This window comes from Bison bison, unplaced genomic scaffold (genome assembly GCF_000754665.1).
Source record: "Bison bison bison isolate TAMUID 2011002044 unplaced genomic scaffold, Bison_UMD1.0 scf7180017864530, whole genome shotgun sequence".
Taxonomy (NCBI): Eukaryota; Metazoa; Chordata; class Mammalia; order Artiodactyla; family Bovidae; genus Bison; species Bison bison.
Window position 1 is genome coordinate 6,028,416 of NW_011495080.1, and position 19,549 is coordinate 6,047,964.

Consider the following 19,549-nt stretch of genomic DNA (forward strand, 5'->3'; position numbering starts at 1 on the left):
TTCCTCTTTGGTCATCCTCATTAAAGGTTTTACTGCTTTATTAGCCTTTTTTTAAAAATCAGTTTTTAACTGTGTTGGTATTTGCTATTGTCCTTCATTCGTTTGCTATCATCACATCATTTGAGTCTGTGAAAAGATTCAGTCCTGATAACTGGATGAGCAGCTGCTTGTGTTCTCTACTGTGGTGATTCAGCCTAGGTCTCAGTTTGCTGGGCTCAGAGGTAGCACTTTAATCCATTTTGATCCTAAAAAACACATGATTATTAGCCACTGTCCAGGTCCCCTCATTAGACTACCCTGATCACCATGCTGGTCCTGCTGCCTAGGATATGGTGGTTGTCGTTCAATTTCTGAGTCATGCTAGGGTACGGTAGAAGAGAAGGACTTTCTCAGTCGTGTCCGACTCTTTACAACCCCATGGACTATACAGTCCAGAGGATTTTCCAGGCCAGAATACTGGAGTGGGCAGTCTTTCCCTTCTCCAGGGTATCTTCCCAACCCAGGGACAGAACCCAGGTCTCCCACATTGCAGGTGGATTCTTTACCAGCTGAGGCACAAGGGAAGCCCGAGGGAACAAGCCACAAGGGTATGGTACCCACTTTTTTCCTGGAAATGAAATTCTGCTCAGGCCCCGCTACCCAGGGAACGTGCTGTCCATTCCCACTGAAATCAGCAGCATCTCCTACCAGCATGTCATTGTCATTGCTATTCAGTCACTAAGTCGTGTTTGACTCTTTGCGACCCCATGAACAGCAGCGCACCAGGCCTCCCTGTCCTTCACCATCTCCTGGAGTTTGCTCAAAGTCATGTCAATTGAGTCGGTGATGCCATCCAACCATCTCATCCTCTGTCATCCCCTTCTCCTCCTGCCCTCCATCTTTCTCAGCATCAGGGTCTTTTCCAATGAGTTGACTCTTTGCATCAGGTGGCCAAAGTATTGGAGCTTCAGCTTCAGCATCAGTCCTTTCAGTGAATATTCAGGGCTGACTTCCTTTAGGATTGACTGTTTTGATCTCCTTGAAGTCTAAAGCCTTTGACCGATCACAACAAACTGTGGAAAATTCTCAGAGATAGGAATACCAGACCACCTCACCTGCCTCCGGAGAAACCTATATGCAGGTCAAGAAGCAATAGAACTGGACATGGAACAATAGACTGATTCCAAATTGCGAAAAGAGTACATCAAAGCTGTATATCATCACCATGCTTATTTATCTTACATGCAGAGTACGTCATGCAAAATCCTAGGTTGGATGAATCACAAGCTGAAATCAAGATTGCTGGCATAAATATCAACAACCTCCCAGCATACCAGGCTGATGAACAGTCAGAATAACATGCTCCTATTCCCCTCAACAACACACCAAGTTTAATCAAAATCCAAAACACCATCAAAGATAAAACGCACTATATTTTACGAACCATGTGGGGGAGAAAAAACACTGCCAGAGTGTGCCTTAAAATAATTTATAATTCATCCTCAGCTCAGAGACATGAAAAGATGTCCTTTTTAGAGCACGTGAAGTACAGTGTTTCTCAAAACCTTGATGAAGAGAGTGTCATTTGAGCTCTCTTAAGGAACAGAGTGTGAGCAAGCAGACCATACATGATAAACCCCTGGAACACTTCTCTAAGACTTTGGTTTCTTCCTATTCATTATTCCAGAGAATTTCTGGCAACTTTAATATGTAGACTACCATTAAGTTCAGGTTTCAGTCAACCAACTAAGAAAACAATTAGTACTTCTTGCAGCTGGTTGAGTCAGCATGATGGTCCCAGACCCCTGGTATGCATACCCATATTGATAAATTCAACCTGATAAAAATTGTGATTATTCTTCTCTGATCTAGCATCCTTACAGTCTATCAACCAGGCTTATTTGCTAGACTTTTTGCAAATTTTTTTTAAGTAGAAGCCTTCTTCTGGGTTAGACGCTGTCTTTCTCAGGCATCTGACTGTTATCACAGGTTTGAAAAATATGAAGAGTGGTAGAGATGATGAAAGGATATAGCTTTCTTTGTCACCGAGCTCAAGTGAGGTTATTGAGTTTTGAAGCAGGATAGAAACTGCATCATCAGACAGGAGAAAAGTGGTTGAGTCTTCCAAGCAAGTTCCATCGCAGATTGCCCCCCCCTTTTTTTTAGTTATTTATTTGGCTGTGTTGGGTCTCAGTTGTGGCACACGGGATCCTTCTTGCAGGATCTTTGTTGGGTCCTTGTAGGATTCTCCACCACAGCCCACTGACTCTCTGGTTGTGGTGTGTGGACTTAGTTAATCCGTGACTTGTGGTATCTTAGTTTCCCGACCAGTGATTGAACCCGAGTCTTCTGCCAGTTATCCCAACCAGGAAGGGTAGTATGTGTCTTACTAGCATCTAGTAGCTAGAGACCAGGGATGTTGTTAAACATCCGCACTGCATAGGACACTCTCCATAACAAAAGTATCCAGCCCAAAGGTCTTCCCAGGTGGCATTAGTGGTAAAGAACCCACCTGCCAATGCAGGAAATGTAAGAGACACAGGTTCGATGCTGGGGTTGGGAAGATCCCCTGGAGGAGGGCATGGCAACCCACTCCAGTATTCATGCCTGGAGAATCCCATAGACAGAGGAGCCTGGTGGGCTACCGTCCATAGAGTTGTAAAGAGTCAGACACGACTGAAATGACTTAGCATGCATACATTCAGCCCAGAATGTCAACAGTTTGGGGTTTGAAAACCTCTGCTTTCAGCAAGTCATCTTTGTAAGAAGTAACCACCCCACCCTACATCCTTAATTTATTAAATATGCTGATGTTCCTCTCCAGCAATCTCATTTTTTGCCAGAAAGGTGCTCTGATATGATCAGTTATAAGAAGTGCCACTGTCAAATCATAACACTACATTGATTTTTACCACATGTCCTTTTATGCATGCCCTTTATATTGTTCTATGACAGTAGCCACTCAGTCCTGCCAAAGCCACTTTACGGGCACTTCATTCTAGATGGTGGGTGATGTTGTGACTGCCTCTCTGTGAAATGCTGTAGGATAGTAAAGTCACGTCACTTCATGTCTGCAGAATTCCACTTACCTTTAACCCCAGTAAGGCTGAGAAACTAGTTCTCACATTTCTATTGCCTGAGTCACTCCTAATGCAAATTTCTGATTCTCACTAGCAAAATGTATGTGTGTTCATGCACACACACATGAAAGCTGTTGGGTCCTTCTCCAGCTTATGAAGGAGCTGGGATTGCTGATGACCACATTTTGTTGTTGTTAAGTCTTTAAGTTGTGCCCAACTCTTTTGCGACCCTGTGGACTGTACCCCACCAGGCTCCTCTGTCCATGGGATTTCCCAGGCAAGAATACTGGAGTGGGTAGTCATGCCCTCCTCCAGGGGATCTTCCCCACTCAGGGATCGAACCCAGGTCTCCTGCATTGGCAGGTGGATTTTCTACCACTGAGCCATCAGGGAAGCCCTGATGAAGACCACATTTAGGGTCACCCTTAACATTATCCGAGACAGGCTTATAGAACTTGTGTGAACAGGCAGTGCTGCTCACGGATGCCAAGGACCCAGATGCCTCAGCTTTGGCCGTAGACTCTCGCCTCGCCTCCACGGCTGCTCACACCTGGTCATGGTTCTGCCGCTCCTGCCTCAGGCTTCCTCATAGTCGACCACCCCTTCACTCTCTGGCCCAGGTGGAAGGGACTCATTCATAGCAGCTTAGTGCATACTTAGGCTCTAGTCATAAGGGAGGCTGGCATTTTTCAGCATCTGTAGTGTAACAAGAGGCAAATCCTGCTTCCATCAGTCTTAACTGTGTGGGGAATTCCCCAAGCATAGAACTAGGTTACAGACTCTGATCGGCTATGTAGAATGGCCAGAGTCCACTTCGCTGAGTCCCAGCTCTCTCTCCCTTCTGCTCAAAACAAAAAACCAGGAGTCATCCTGACTTCTCCTCTTCCCCTCCCTTGGTACATCAGCAAGTAGTTGACTCTTTCTCCAAAATACAGTCTTGAATCCATCCTTGTTTTGGCTCTTGTGTCAAGGACTTGCTGCAGATGACTATTACCCACTTCATCTGAATTACTGTAACAGCTTTTTCTCTTCCCATCTCCACGTCCGTGTTCCCCAGAGCAGCAAGGGGATGTGTCTTTGTAAATCACCCTCTCAAACTTGTTTGCTTTTTAAAGCCTTCAGTGACTTTTTTGAGCACTTAAAATCCCAAATCCTTATTTTGGGCTAAGGAGAGTGATCTTATGCCTCATTTTACATAGGATACAGTTTTTAAGAGAGCTTCCATTTTATTCTCAAAACCCTACAGTTTGGACAGCATGTTAGTTCCTTTACTGTGAGGCCCTAAGTTTTCTGGGCCCTGCCCACCCCCCCTCACTCAGAAAACTGCACTCAGATTTGTGTTCTCTGAGCTCTTGTCCCTCCTTTGGGGACTTGCAGGTTCCTTCTCCCTGGTACACTTTTCCTCACCTTCTTCACATAGCTCTCGCCTTATTGTCCTTCAAGCCTTAGATTCATGGGTGTCCCTGAGGCGCTTTTCCTTAACTCTCTAACAGCATCACTTCCTTATTCATTTCCTCCATGGAGTCACCAGAATGTGACGTTTAATTCTCTGTTGTTGGTCAGTCGCTCAGTCATGTCTGACTCTTTGCGCCAGGCTTCCCTGCCATCACCAACTCCTGGAGCTTGCTCAAACTCATGTCCATCGAGTCAGTGATGCCATCCAACCATCTCATCCTCTGTCATCCCCTTCTCCTCCCGCCTTCAATCTTTGCCAGCATCAGGGTCTTTTCTAATGAGTCAGTTCTTTTCATCAGGTGGCCAAAGTATCGGAGCTTCAGCTTCAGTAGCAGTTCTTCCAATGAACACCCAGGACTGATCTCCTGTAGGATGGACTGGCTGGATCTCCTTGCAGTCCAAGGGACTCTCAGGGGTCTTCTCCAATACCACAGTTCAAAAGCATCAATTCTTTGGCCCTCAGCTTTCTTTATGGTCCAACTCTCACATCCATACATGACTACTGGAAAAACCATCAGTTCAGTTCAGTCACTCAGTTGTGTCCGACTCTGCGACCCCGTGGACTGCAGCAGGCCAGGTGTCCCTGTCCATCACCAACTCCCAGAGTTTACTCAGACTCATGTCCATTGAGTTGGTGATGCCATCCAATCATCTCATCCTCTGTTAGCCTTTGCCCCGCTTCATTTTGTACTCCAAGGCCAAACTTGCTTGTTACTCCAGGGATTTCTTGATTTCCTTCTTTTGCATTCCAGTCCCTTATGATGAAAAGGACATCCTTTTTTTTTTTTGGTGTTAGTTCTAGAAGGTCTTGTAGGTCTTCATAGAACTGTTCAACTTCAGCTTCTTTGGCATTAGTGGTTGGGGCATAGATTTGGATTACTGTAATATTGAATGGTTTGCCTTGGAAACAGATCATTCTGTCATTTTTGAGATTGCGCCCAAGTATTGCATTTCAGACTCTTTTGTTGATTACGAGGGCTACTCCATTTCTTGTAAGGGATTCTTGCCCACAGTAGTAGATATAATGGTCATCTGATTAAATTTGGCCATTCTGGTCCATTTTAGTTCACTGATTCCTAAAATGTCAATGTTCACTCTTGCCATCTCCTGTTCAACCACTTCCAGTTTACCTTGATTCATGGACCTGACATTCCAGGTTCCTGTGCAGTATTGTTCTTTACAGCATTGGACTTTACTTCACATCACCAGTAACATCCACAACTGGGCATTGTTTTTGCTTTGGCTCCGTCTCTTCATTCTTTTTGGAGTTATTTCTCCACTCTTCTTCAGTAGCATATTGGGCACCTACTGACCTGGAGAATTCATCTTTCAGTGTCATATCTTTCTGCCTTTTCATACTATGCATGGGGTTCTCAAGGCAAGAATATTGAGGTGGTTTGCTATTCCCTTCTCCAGTGGACCATATTTTGTCAGAACTCTCCACCATGACCCGTCCGTCTTGGGTGGCCCTACACAGCATGGCTCATAGTTTCATTGAGTTAAGACAAAGCTGTAGTCCATGTGATCAGTTTGGTTAGTTTTCTGTAATTATGGTTTCCATTCTGTCTGCCCTCCGATGGATAAGGATAAGAGGCTTGTTGAAGCTTCCTGATGGGAGAGACTGACTGTGGGAGAATCTGGGTCTTGCTCTGATGGGCGGGGGCATGCTCAGTAAATCTTTAATCCAATTTTCTGTTGATGGGCAGGACTGTGTTCCCTCCCTGTTTGGCCTGAGGCCAAACTATGGTAGGGATAATGGTGGTAATGGTGACCTCCTTAAGAAGGACTTTAGCCAGGATTGTTGTATTCAGTGCCCCCCGATCCCATGGCAGGTGACTGTCAACCCATGCCTCTGCCAGAGACTCCTGGACACTCACAGGCAAGTCTGGCTCAGTCTCCTGTGGGATCACTGCTCCTTTCTCCTGGGTCCTGGTGTGCACAAGATTTTGTTTGTGCCCTCCAAGAGTCTGTTTCCCCAGTCCTGTGGAAGTTCTGTAATCAAATACTGCTGGCTTTCAAAGTCAAATTCCCTGGGGGTTCTCAGTCCCTATGTCGGATCCCCAGGTTGGGAAATCTGTTGTGAGTCCTAGAACTTTAGGGCCGCACAAGTAAGCATCTGTGTCTTACTTTCCATTGTAATCCCAGGGCCTGAACCTGTCACTTAACTGTTCCCTCACTCAATCCCTGTTGTTGTTATTCAGTCTCAGTCATGTCTGACTCTTTGCAACCCCATGGATTGCAGGATGCCAGACTTCCCTGTTCTTCACCATCTCCCAGAGCTTGCTCAAACTCATATCCATTGAGTGATGCCAGCCAACCATCTTATCCTCTGTTGTCCCCTTCTTCTCCCGCCTTCAATATTTCTCAGCATCAGGGTCTTTTCTAATGAGTTAGCTGTTTGCATCAGGTGGCCAAAGTATTGGAGTTTTAGCTTCAGCATCAGTCCTTGCGATGAATATTCAGGACTGATCTCCTTTAGGATTGACTGGTTTGATCTTGCAGTCCAAGGGACTCTCAAGAGTCTTCTCCAACACCACAGTTCAAAAGCATCAATTCTTCGGCACTCAGCCTTCTTTATGGTTCAACTCTCACATCCATACATGGTTACTGGGAAAACCATAGCTTTAACTATATGGACCTTTGTTGGCAAAGTAATGTCTCTGCTTTTTAATATGCTCAATCCCTGACCCCTTGACAAGGTTGAGCTCCCATGCTAGACAAAGAGAACCCCTCAGTGTGTCTCACAGTTGTCCTTAAGTACAATTTGTGTAATTTCACTTTTCCAGTTTCTCCTTCTAGATATATTTTTCCAGAGGAACAGAGGTCCTTCATGCCATGTTTAGAACAGGGTACTTGGATATGTGTGAGTCTGTTGCATTTTCTGCAAGCTCCTGGGTCTGGGAGAAGGAGGCAGGGATGATGAGGGTTCTGTGCTGGGGTGTGGAAACCTTTAACAGTGTGTGTCTGGGGCCAGATGGGGAGGGCAGAGAATTCACTGCAGGCTCCGACAGGCAGTGGGACTGGGTGCTGAGTCCTTCTCTGTAGCAGAATTTCTCTTGACTTCCTCTGCTTTCTCCTCAGCCTCCCTCTTAGAGGCTTCTTGAACCCCAGAGAAATCTGGACACATCAAGGGCCCAAACCCTTGAGCAAAAATGGCAGGGATGAGAGTAAGGCCTCTGGATCTTGGGGAAGAGCTGGAGCAACGGAGAGAGAAAGACTTCCAGCTAATACCCTAATTGATTCTGTGTTGTCTTTGTCCATAGAAAATGTCACAGGAACAACCGAGGAACAAACCTCACCTGTCAAGAGCACAGTCCAGTTGGTAGCATCCACAACCACCAGTGAGCAGACATTGAGTTCAAACCCAGACAAACAAAATTCAGCCCTGACACCCATTGAGACATCCACTGTGACCACAGCACCAGCCAGCACTGTGGTGTTAGCCTCAGCCCAGAAAAGCCCAACTGCCACAGCCAATGAAACCACTCTTGTAACTACTGAAGATCCTACAACCACATCAACCACAGTCTCAACAAGTCCTGAAAGCACGAGCAGCCGGAATGCAATGAATGATTCACCCACATCCAGAATCCCAACTACCCACAGTGTGACCACAGACAGCATGACTGCTAAGGAAGGCAGTCAGAAAATCTCCACATCTCCAGATCCGAATATCATCCCAAGCATCTCTCCTATTCTGTCCTCCTCGACCAACCTCTCAAGCACTCAGCAGCCTAGCCCCGGACCTGTGACTTCGGCCCCTGGGACTTCAGAGCCCACAGGGAGTTTCCCTGAGGGATCAGACAAAATGACCGTAACTACAAGTTTAGGCAGGATGACAAGTCCCACCTTCACAGCTCGGGTGACCACACTGAGTAAGTGTTGCCTTGCCTTTTTGAAGCAGAAAGAAACTTTCAGATGTCTATGGTCTGTACCGTTGTTCGACTAGAAGGTGGAGATTCATGCTGTGGGTTAAGGATCGTAAATGTGTACCACCTTCGCTCAGTCTGTTTCCCATCCAGTGGTGAGCAGTGGCCAGCAGAGCTGTGTGTTGTGATGAGAGCTCGAGGTTTTGAACTGCCCAGTGGAGCATTTTCCTTTTTTTTTTTTAAGTGCTAGTCTTAGTCCAGTAAATTCATTTCAAACCTCACTGATGGATCATGAGCCTCGTGGCCCATTTGAGATCTATTGAATCAGAATTTCTTGGTGTGAATCTGAGCATTCGCATTTCGAGGGACCGCCCCCCCGCCCCCGCTGCCATGTCATGTGGGTACATGGTGAAGTCTGTCCTGTGTGAGAGCAAGGGCCCTGAGCTGGATAAACCTGGACTCCAGGCCCTGCTCTGCCACTTGTTGGTGCGGAATGCATCAAGCTCCTCTGAGCCTCCACTTCCTTGTTTATGAAAGGAGTAATTATGGTACTTTCCTCAGAGTCACTGTGAGGACTGAAGAAGGAAGTACCTGTGAAGCTCTTAGGACCCTGACATGAAGCAGTTACTCAGTTGACATTTGCTGCTGGCATTGTCACTGCTGTTGATACTTCTTCTCTCGGGTTCCTACACCGGCTCATCCAATCTGCTCATCCTGTAATAGGTTATGGGAACTGGCTTCATCCATCTACCTCCTCTTTCTCATAGCTTGCCTCCTTTTGCCTGTGGTCTGTAAAGCCAAAGTGGGGTGGGGGAAGACTAAAGAACCTCAGAAAACTAAGAACAGAAAAAGACTATCTTTTTTCTGTTTCAACTACTCACCTTTCCTCATAAGCTTTGTTTCCCCATTTACAGAAACACAGGTCGCAGTTGAAGGAACTCAACACACCTCCAGTGAGACGCCAGCTGTCACTGTCACCACTGGAGTTCAGCAACCTACAGGCTCTTCACAGGGACGTGGGACCACATCTCTTGTCAGGAGATCCACCATCTCCAGCACTCAGTTGACATCAAATGCCCCCCAAAGCTCCAGCACCCCTTCTCCCACCTCAGTCATTCTAACAAATATAGGGCAGGTAAGAGAGCCCAGACTCGGAGAGAAAGGGACTCCAGGAAGAGCATCTCTACCCTTCCCTTCCCAGAGCCCCTGGTGGGGGTGTGAGGAGCCAGTATCGTTCACCCATTGTCTCTGGCTTTGCTGGACTCGGCCTTAGACAGCGGGATAACCAGTAACATACCTGGCTGTCAGACCCCAGCTGGCCAGCTCCCAGCTTGCCCGGAGCTACTTGCCTGGTGTCACCCACCTAACGGTGTGTGTACTCAGTCACTTCAGTTGTGTCCAACTCTTTGCAACCCCATGGACTGTAGCCCGCCAGGCTTCTCTGTCCATGGGATTCATTCCCTCCTCCAGGGGAGTCTTCCAGACCCAGGGAGCAAACCCTGGTCTCTTGCATTGCAGGCAGATTCTGAGCCACCAGGGAAGCACCTAAGGGAGGGAGGGAGGGAGGATTCAAAGACGAGATCCTATCAAGTTAAGCCTGGCCCTTAATCCCAGTGGCTTCTTTCAGATCCAGTGCCATCCTCCTGAAAAGCTGAATGAGAGCAAACTCTCCCTGAACATCTCGGGCGCCAACAGCTGTGTGAGTACCTTGTTCATCTGAGCCCCACCCTGACCTGTATCCTGCAAAGGCGGTTTAGCTCCAGGATTACTCAAAGTGGAAGGGAATGGAGTGTTCCTTGTAGAAAGGAGCTGAGAGATGTGTTCATTTCCTGCCCTTGTTTTTGGTCCTTCCAATCTTACGGAGGGTCAGAACCAGCTTCTCTAAAGGAAGCCCCGCCCACAGGGCTGCTACAGGCCAGAAATACCAGGTCTCCTGAGCTTTCACTTCTGAGAGTCTGACCCAAGCCCTGGTTCTTGCTTGCCTCCAGTTCAGGATGTGGCTTTGTTAAAGCCCATCTCTTTGGGCTTCAGAGGCCTCAGTTGAAAAGAAGAGGCTTAGTCTGCCTAACTTTCGTTGTTCTAAGAGTCTGTGGTTTTATATTTCCTGCTCCATGTTATCTGACAGCCTGCCTCTAACCCAGGGGAGCCGTTGCCAACAGCTGTTCTTCCACTCAGGATGGTGTGTGTGTGTACTGTTTGAGGGAGATGGTGTCAGCACGTGTGTGAGTGCGTTTGCATGAAAGAGAGAGTTTAGCCATGTTGTCCACTGCCTTCAGACTGCCAGTCTCCCTAGGATTAAGGGCTTTAGTCTGGGGATATCTGCTGCAGCGCTTACTCAGTAGCTGAGGCCTGAGTGAGTGCTGGTGATGGATGGCTCACTGCCGCCCTCTCCTGGTCAGTGGCTATTTTGCAAACACCCCTAGGAACCAGAAAGTGAAAGCAAGCAGCATGGAAAACTTGGGTTTACGATACTTTAATGCTACCTATTTTCTGCAGTTGTTTTCTTTCGGGTGTCCATTTTGCTGGAATTTTCCAAGTGAACTATAGAAAAGCTGGAGTTTTCAAACAGAGCAGGGTTTTCCTGGGATTGGGCTTGTTGGACAAGGTGAGAAAGACACTGACGCTTGCCCAGCCTTTCCTCCGGCTCTTTTTGGCTGAAACTTGGCAGGGGTGTGTTTGGTGGTAAGCCTTCTTTTGCCATAAATGGGAAGAGGAAAGCCCTGCATCTTTACCTGGCAGCAGGGCTGGGGAGTTAGTAGGCCTAAGGAAATGCCAGGTAGAAAACCCAAGGGATGGTTTGTGGGACAAGCCAAAGCAAGAGTCCTATTCTTCATCTGGTATCCTTATTCCAAAGTCTGGTCAGAGAAACACCAGTTTGGGGTGCCTCTGGATGACTGGGTAAAAGCTCCCCACACTTCACTTCCTCACCCTCAGCCCTAAAGCCACATCAGCCATGCTCTTTCTGCTTAGAAATATAGAGGAAGCCCCTCAAAGATGTCCTTGTGCGTCTTTCAGACACTCCCAAGTCCCCCTGTGCAGTGATGGCCTTGCCCTTCTCTTGTCAGCCTATTTATGTTTTTAGTCTTAGCCGAGGGAACAGGCAAGTGTTTCAACTTTGGGATGGATGACCTTGAGCGGAGAGCCGGGCACTTCCCCTCCTGAGGTCTCTGAGCTCAGCATCAAGGGCTGGTGAATGCAGGTTCATTGGCATCTTTGCGCTGGCAGTGCCTCCGTGGGTCCTTCCAGGGGAGAGAAATGATGACAGGCAGCAGATCGTGATGCTTAAAGAGCTCTGAGAAAGAGGGGCACACTCGGGGGAATGGCATTGTTCAACCAAGATGAGATAAGCGGGACGGGAGGACGAGGGAGGAGATGTCCACCTGAGCCAGAGAAGGCAGGGGCTGGCCCAGGAGGAGAGCGTGTGACCCGCCAGTCCAGGCAGTCGGTTCACAGCTGGCAACAGCATTGTCCTGACCTTAGCTTGCAAGGGCGGCCCCACAAGCCTAGGCCGCTGTTGTGATCCCCAAGGAATTACCTGTTGTTTCCCCACAACAGAACACAGTTGCTTCAAATCACAGACTGGTCGAGGTGTTGTGCCAAGCAGTAAAATCCTCCTTCAACAAAACTCAAGATGAGTGCCATATAGAGATGGCTCCTGGTTCACATGCCCAGGAAGTGGACATCAAACAAATTACTATCATCAGTGAGTTGACGGCAAGGGCAGGGAGGCCTGTCTGGGGTGGGAATGGGGCAGGGGGGTGACAGGAGCCACAGGATGGGTCAGTTGTCAACTCTCAGTCACCTGCACGAGAAGAGACACCGCTCAGGAGACGGAGGAACAGGAAGTCCTCTGTCCCTGCCATGTCTCTCTGAGCTAGACCATTGAAGCGGCATCTCTCCCTCTCCCCCTCAGCAAAGCTCCAACCCACGGACATTTATAAGTTGCTGAAAAATGACTGGGACAAGCTAGAAGGCGTAAGTAGACGGCCCCACATGCTGGGACAGACTGGGTCAGGAGCCTGTCCCTCGGAAGCCCGTGGTTCCCCGTTTCCACTGTTTCTCATTGCTGAGGAACCTCTGGTTTGCAAGCATCTAGATGGGAGGATAAAAGGGGACAGCAGGGCAGTGGAACAGGCCCCCCAAACCCCAAGTGGAAGAGCTCGTAAGTGAACGGGAGTTCTGAGAGAGAGAGGGACCCGGAACCTATTTTTTGCTCTGTCACTTTCTCTTTCCTGGCCAGGTGGGAGTCAGAGACATGCAGTTTGGGGGTCAAGGACCACCAGAAGAGATGGAGGACCGGTTCAGCATGCCCCTGATCATCACTATTGTCTGCATGGCATCCTTCTTGCTCCTGGTGGCGGCCCTCTATGGCTGCTGCCACCAGCGCCTCTCCCATAGGAAGGACCAGGTGAGGACCAAGCAGTCCAGTTCACCGGAGGACTTTCACCCTGTTATTCCCATATTGGAGAAAAGCCGTGGGCCCTTTCTGATAGGCAGAGGTCATCATCCCTTACAGGAAATGGAAGTTTGCCTGAAGAATTAAAGAGGCAGCAAGGGTTTTGGAGTCAAAGAAGACTTGCGTTAAGCCCTGGCTCTGCCTCTGATTAACTGGGTGACCTTGAGCAAGTCATAATCTCTGAGCTTCAGGTTTCTCATCTGCGTAGTGGGAATATCCACCTTGCAGAGTTGCTCTGTGGATCCATTGCTGTAAATGGGCTGAGGCATACCCGTCTAACCAGAAGGTTTATCATCTACCTTCCTAGGATTCCCTTGTAACAGTTCCGCCCAGATTCAGGGTTCTCAACCCTGGCTGCACACTGTGGAGAGCTTTACAAGAAATCCCCCTGCTTAGTTTCCTCACACCCCAACTGAAACGGCATTTCTGGGCCACTGTATTCGTTTAAAGCTTCCCAGGGACTGTCTTCTGCCACTGAGGTTGTATCCCGGGTAAAGAAGGAGAGAAAGCTCCCTTCAGATGGTTTCCACCTGCAGTGGGAGGGCAAAAGTTTCTGTACACATCAGGTTCAGCCTTAGAGAAGTCCTAGTCATTGGGCCTGATGAAATGCATTTTCTTAGAGTTCTTCCCTGTTCAGAGAAGTGGTGAGGAGGGACCTTGAGAGGAAGGTTTGATGGGGAAGGAGTGGAGGAGAGGAGATGGGAGAACAAAGTCCGTCTCTGCTGACGTTACAGATTTGCCACCAGGGGACAGCTGGGAGTTCTAGGGATACTGGGCAGGTTCTCATCTCAAACTTGCCCTGAAGCAAGCCAGCCGTCAGGATTGGCCTCCAGGACCGCCTGGTGTCCACATTAGCTAAATTGGGGTTCCTGAATTATAGGGGAACAAGTGCCAGTATTAAGGTTAGAGCAAGGCTGACTACTCTCAAAAACTACCCTTTTTTCTTGGGTCACCTCTGTCACTCTAGCAACGACTAACAGAGGAGCTACAGACGGTGGAGAATGGTTACCACGACAATCCGACACTGGAAGTGATGGAGACCTCATCAGAGATGCAGGAGAAGAAGGTGGCGAACCTCAATGGGGAGCTGGGGGACAGCTGGATTGTGCCTCTGGACAACCTGACCAAAGATGACCCTGAAGAGGAAGACACACACCTCTAATCGGGGCTGCCGGCCATCTCCAACGGTGCAGAGCTCCAGCCCAACCACCTCAAGTGCCATTTGTAAGGGGAGGAGGAAGACCCTTCTTCCCCTTAGAGGGAAAGACTGGGGAAGAAGAGCAGACTTGGAGGGTCCCTTCATCCCAGTCCCCACAGGCCTTAATTTTTCCCTTTTCAAGCTGAACAAATCACATTCTGTGTAGAATCCTCTTGTAGAATAACCCACTAGTGCCTGAGTGCAGTGCTGCTGGGAGAACAGGGAAGAGCCATAGAAGGAACTCTTCGAGACCATCTACTAGCCTCCATTCACAGACAAGATGACCGAGGCCTAAAGAGGGTAAAGTCAAGGTCACACAGCCACTGGGTAACATGTCGGAATGAAAACAGAGACCCTTCATTCAGTCCAGTGCCCGTTCCCACCACACCACGCTGCTGGCATCACCCATGCCCTCCCTCCAGAGCTACCCCGGGCAGGGGTGGAAGCTGCCCATCAGTGGATGGGCTGGAGGGCAGAGTGGGGCTGGATCCTGCCTCCGCGGGGTCTGGCTCCTTGAAAGGACAGGTCCCGTTCCTGTCTCGTCTGCCGGCCTTGTCTGCCTGCCTGTGTTCCTGCCCTTTGTTCTCCCTCCCTTCATTCAGTTTTTCATCCCCACTCTGTTCCAGGGCCTCTGGGACTAACAGAGGTCATTCATGACCCTCAGTCCCTTGTTCTGGAGTCTAGTTTCCTGGCATCTGCTGGCACTGACAGAGCACACAAGACTCCCCCTGTGAACATGTCTGCCCACCAGCCATCTACAGATGAAGAGAGAAAGGGAAGCCCCTCTTTCCAGGATGGGTCCCCACATACCCCCAAGGCTCCCCAAGTGCTGCCTGCCTCCCACCCCCACAGGGACTAAAATCTGCAGCAGCTACCGAAGACAAGATATTTCCTGTTTCATTGTCGTTGCTCAGCCGATGCAATAGAGAGGAGATCCCAGCTCAGTCATTCCCTCTGAGGTTCAGCGTGAATGAGCAGCTTTAGGACAGAGCTTCCTCAGGCCCAGTCAGCAGAGAGGTGTCCAAACAGACAATCGACTGAAACAGGAAGGACAGGCTTTACTTTTCCATTTCATAGGATACTCAGGGGCTTTGCAAGTTGCTCAGAGTTTTCTCTTTTAATCCAACCCTCTACTGCCAAAGGCCAAAGCTCAAATCATTGAGATGTTTGAAGATTCCAGTCTTCTGTGCACAGGGCAAGAAGAGCCTGGAGGGGAGGTGCACTTCAAGCTGCGTAAGGAGCAGCCAGCCCGAGTAGAATCCCAGCAACCTTTCACTGTCGGGCATGGAGCTAGGCCGTGCCATGTGCCCTCCTCGGTATTCCTAGTGGGGCTGGCTGCCCGGCGCTCCTGCAGGTTCTGGTGGCATTCTCAGGGAAGCACAGTGCCGACCATTGCCCAGTGGAGGGGTTTGGAGGGAGCTTAGCAGGTAGCAGCTACATAGACGGCACCTGAGGACTGAGCACAGCGAGCTTTCATCTGATTTTCTGAGGAGAGGGATTTCTGTGTGGAATTTTGAACTCTGCCGACGGTCTCTCTGTTGCTAGGCATAACGCCCCTAGATCCTACTAGGAAGATGCTTCAGGAGAATTAAAATGGTCACTTGGCCTAGGCTGCGATAGATCTGATAGAATAGGCTCTCTGCTTTGGGACAGGTTATTTTTTTTAAAGGAGAGGATCTTAGGGGGACAATCTGTGTCTTTCCTTGGCCATCTAATTCCCTCTTCATAGTCTTTAGCCATTTGATACCAAGGGGAAGAGGAAGGCCAGAGGTTCAAGTAGGGCCCCCAGTGAGTTTCCCACAAGCTAGAAAGATGCTAAGGTAACAAAGATCCTGAAGTATTTGCCCTGATTCTTCCCTATTTGGAGGCTGGCAGGATGGAGAATACTGGTTTGGGGGGAAATAGAGGAAAATGCTGTCTCACTGGGAAAAGATGTTTGCTTCTTTCCTACCCAGCATTTGGTTCTTTCTACCCAGTGGGTTTCTATCATGGCCACCGTGGGAGAGGCCAGCCTGGATTACTCCTTTGCTGATTCTGGGTCTCATTCCACCAGCCAGGTTTAGACAGAGACAGCAGATACATTCTGGAAGCCAATCAAAGGCCATAAGCCACAGGCCTCTTGGGGAGCGAGAAGGTGACTGGCAAGGACCAGAGAGTAAAAATGAGGCTTGGTCAAGAGGAATGACTGTGGCTCTGTCCAGAGACAGCCTTGACAAGCTCTGGGCTGGTTCAGAGGCTCCTTCTTTGGGTGCATCTAGTTGCCCAGAAGCTAGAACAACTTGCCCTGGCTTGCTCGTGCCACTAGACACCTATGTCAAAGACCATATTGCCATGTGTCTGTAGTGGTCATCTTCTTCCCACATCTTTGCTGGTCTTGGATGCTATCTAGTTAATTCAGATTCTGGGGCTAAGAGAGGAGAGAGAGAGAGAGAACTCAGCATTGACTTGAAACAATCTGTGCCAGAGAGATTATAAACTCTTATTTCGGTGGCACACTGGTTTCCCTAAACTTCATAAAAGGCCAGAAACCATGAATCTGATGACTGGACGAAATCCAGGGGGAAGCACACTGTCATGGCAGTGGGGAGAGGCGCAGCAATGCTTATGAAGGGGGGCACAGAATATTAGTGTCATAGGACAAGATACAGGTTTAATCTAGTCTAGATGCAAGCCTGTTCTTTCCCTTCTCGATAAGGAAAGCTAACAGAAAGTTTATTTAAATCACTTCTTGAGCTTTTATCTTTTTGACAATATACTGGAGAAACTTTGAAAAACCAGTTCCAGCTGATACACATATATGTATTTTTTGAAAATGTAAATACAACAGCCACATGTTAATCCACCCCGCACTGCTTTGAGTGAATATACTTCGAAAAAAACCTTTGTTAAGAGAGAAGGCTTTTTTCCCTCTAAACAGGAATGTAAATGTCTATTTTACTAGCTTTTGTTTTTCTTTAATGAAAAATGAAATACGAGACAGGCTGATGATGAAGTATTTGTCTTGCAGACTGGGCATTTTTATTTTTAAATATGATCCTCATCCCCTCCCCATGAAGTCCCAGCACGTTACAATAAGGGTTGTAGTCAATATGCACTGGTTGGGAAGAGACTCTCTAGTCATAGAGGGGTTTTAGAACCCAGTCCAATCTTTTATTTTTTTAACAGAAGAAGAGTCTGAAGCCCAGAAAGATAAAGTGACCTGGTGAAACTCATGTATTTAGTGACAGAAAATAGGCTTAAAACCTGGACTGGAAGACTGTCCAGTGCTCTGTGCTTCAGGAAGAAACCAACAAATTAAGGAGAGTGATACCAAGGACAGATCTGCAGCAAGCGTAGGGAGAGCATGAAGACAAAAACAGGAACCTTACTGGTCTGTGGCTTATTTAGATCTAAGACTTAAATGAACAATTTTGTTCTGCCAAGAATAGTTTTGAATAGTTTCTACATATAGGACTAAGGATCAAAGGGAACAAGATGGGAAGGCACAGGGGGCGAGAGTAAAGCAATGGCTTCCATCATTGTCATTAGCTGATTAACTCAGGTTTGGTGAAAATCCTACCCTGAGTCAAAGGAGGGGATTACTATTTGCTCCATGTCTTTTTTAAAAAATTAGTGAATGTTAAAAGAGTTTGCTCAGGAGACTGGGAGAGCTGTGTCTTGGTGGACAGGGGTCTAAAGTACACTGGAATTTACTGAGAAACTTGTTTGTAAAGATTATTACTTATTGCTGTTTTCTTACAAAAGTGTATTTTGGAAAGTTGTATACTGTCAATTAAACTGCTTTTGTCTAAGCTGGCTCAAGCGCTAGTATTTTGCTCTGATTGGCTTCCATTCTTCACTTGCGCACATGGCTCATCACTGAAGACCCTCTGCGTAGTGGTGCCTGCTTAACTGCACAGGCCCAGAGCAAAAGGACAGAAGCGAGAGGAAGGACAAAGGGGTTCTGGCGATGATGCCAAGTTCTCCAGATCATCTCAGGCTGCCTTAGGGAGGAGAACCCAAAGTGCCCCATTTCCCTCACAACACATTTATCAGTGTTTTCCCCTCTTCCTTCTCTTCATTTGCCTCAGAAAAAATTGTGTCTCACCCACCACCAAAGATCCCAAGGGGGCTGCTGAACCCTGATAGGTATGAAACAGTTTTAAGGACAAGGCAAACATTAATAAAAATACAAAAAAAAATTAAAGGATTCTGTCTGCCAATAAAAGGATCAGTTTACTTGTCAGAAGCCTGTGCCTGTCCCTTACCCAGAGATATGCGAGTAATGTCAGACTCAGACCCCATGCAGCACAGGCTCCTCTGTCCCTGAGATTCTCCAGGCAAGGATACTGGAGTGGGTTGCCATTTCCTCCTCCAGGGGATCTTCTGGCTCAGGGATCAAACCCACCTCCTCCTGTATTTCCTGTGTTAGCAGGTGGATTCTTTACCCAGAGATGTAGTGAAGATGAAGGAGGTTCAGGAAAGGAATTGCTCAAAGATGATTCTGATTCTCTTTGTCTCTTGGGGTGGTAATTATCTACTGACATGTTTCTTCACTGCAAGAAGAAAACTTTATCATTCCTAATCTGCTGCAGGGAAACAGGTGAATCTGGTCCATGCTCATACTTGGCTATACAGCAGTCTCTTCTGTTTGCCTGGCATCTTACAGTTTACACATCTTATTTAGGAGTTGTCACCATTCTACCGATAGGGAAACTGGGGACAGAAACTGAGGATTCTCTCAAGATCACACAGCTAGTTAAATGTACCACTAGGCCTCGAATCTACATCTTTTCCCTCCCAAGCTGTACATTCTCTCAACACCATATTGATGCTTGTGTTCCAATAACAACAAAGTATGTTTCCAGAATGCAATTATAATAGGATTTTCCCTTTACATGGGAGTTCCGAAAGGCAGTTAACATCCTTAAGGCTGCCAGAGTTGGGCCAGGGGTATTTTGAGGTTAACTTTAAGAGTGTGCCAAGAATACAGAAAGGAGGAGTACCAAGAACTCAGGAAGGCCTCTGGCCATGCTCAAGGTACACTGTTCTAAGAGAATGACTCATCGTTTATCATGGTCACAAAGACCTATGACTCCATTCTCTTCCTGAAGAGGTCATTCACCCTGCTACCTGCCCTGCCAACCAAGAGGCACTCTCAGTTGTCATTTTTAATTTGTTATGCCTCTTAGTCACTCTAAGTCTCCATTGTACAAGCTCCCTCCCAAACCGCATATTTACTTTGAATCCTAAGGGTGAAAAAATTAAAGAACAGGACAGCCACTATAATTAACATAGGTGGTACTGAGATAGCTAGTATTTTTCAATGGCCTTGGCATCTTATAGATTAAAAAGTCACTGGGACCTTAGCAAACAGGGTCTTCTACCAGCATTTACTTAAAAGGGAAGGTGAGGCAAAGGAGTTGAGACTGTGCCCAGTGCTACACAAAAGTCACTGGTGGATCTAGATACGAGCCTAGGATTCCTGACTCCTGCCCTGGACCACCCATCCTTACAGCCCGAGTTCAGAGGG

The 19,549-nt window shown here is 47.7% G+C and overlaps 1 protein-coding gene across 1 annotated transcript in view; it reads left to right on the forward strand.

Moving 5' to 3' along the window:
- Positions 1-18,223, forward strand: part of PODXL (podocalyxin-like) — a 111,346-nt gene extending 93,123 nt beyond the window's left edge. Inside the window, exons 6-12 of the mRNA XM_010831753.1 lie at positions 7,778-8,389; positions 9,298-9,518; positions 10,011-10,082; positions 11,939-12,086; positions 12,297-12,358; positions 12,624-12,791; positions 13,807-18,223. Of these exons, the coding sequence (XP_010830055.1) occupies positions 7,778-8,389; positions 9,298-9,518; positions 10,011-10,082; positions 11,939-12,086; positions 12,297-12,358; positions 12,624-12,791; positions 13,807-14,001 (1,478 nt within the window). The 3' untranslated portion in view covers positions 14,002-18,223. The remainder of the gene's footprint in view (positions 1-7,777; positions 8,390-9,297; positions 9,519-10,010; positions 10,083-11,938; positions 12,087-12,296; positions 12,359-12,623; positions 12,792-13,806) is intronic.
- Positions 18,224-19,549: the final 1,326 nt, after the last annotated feature.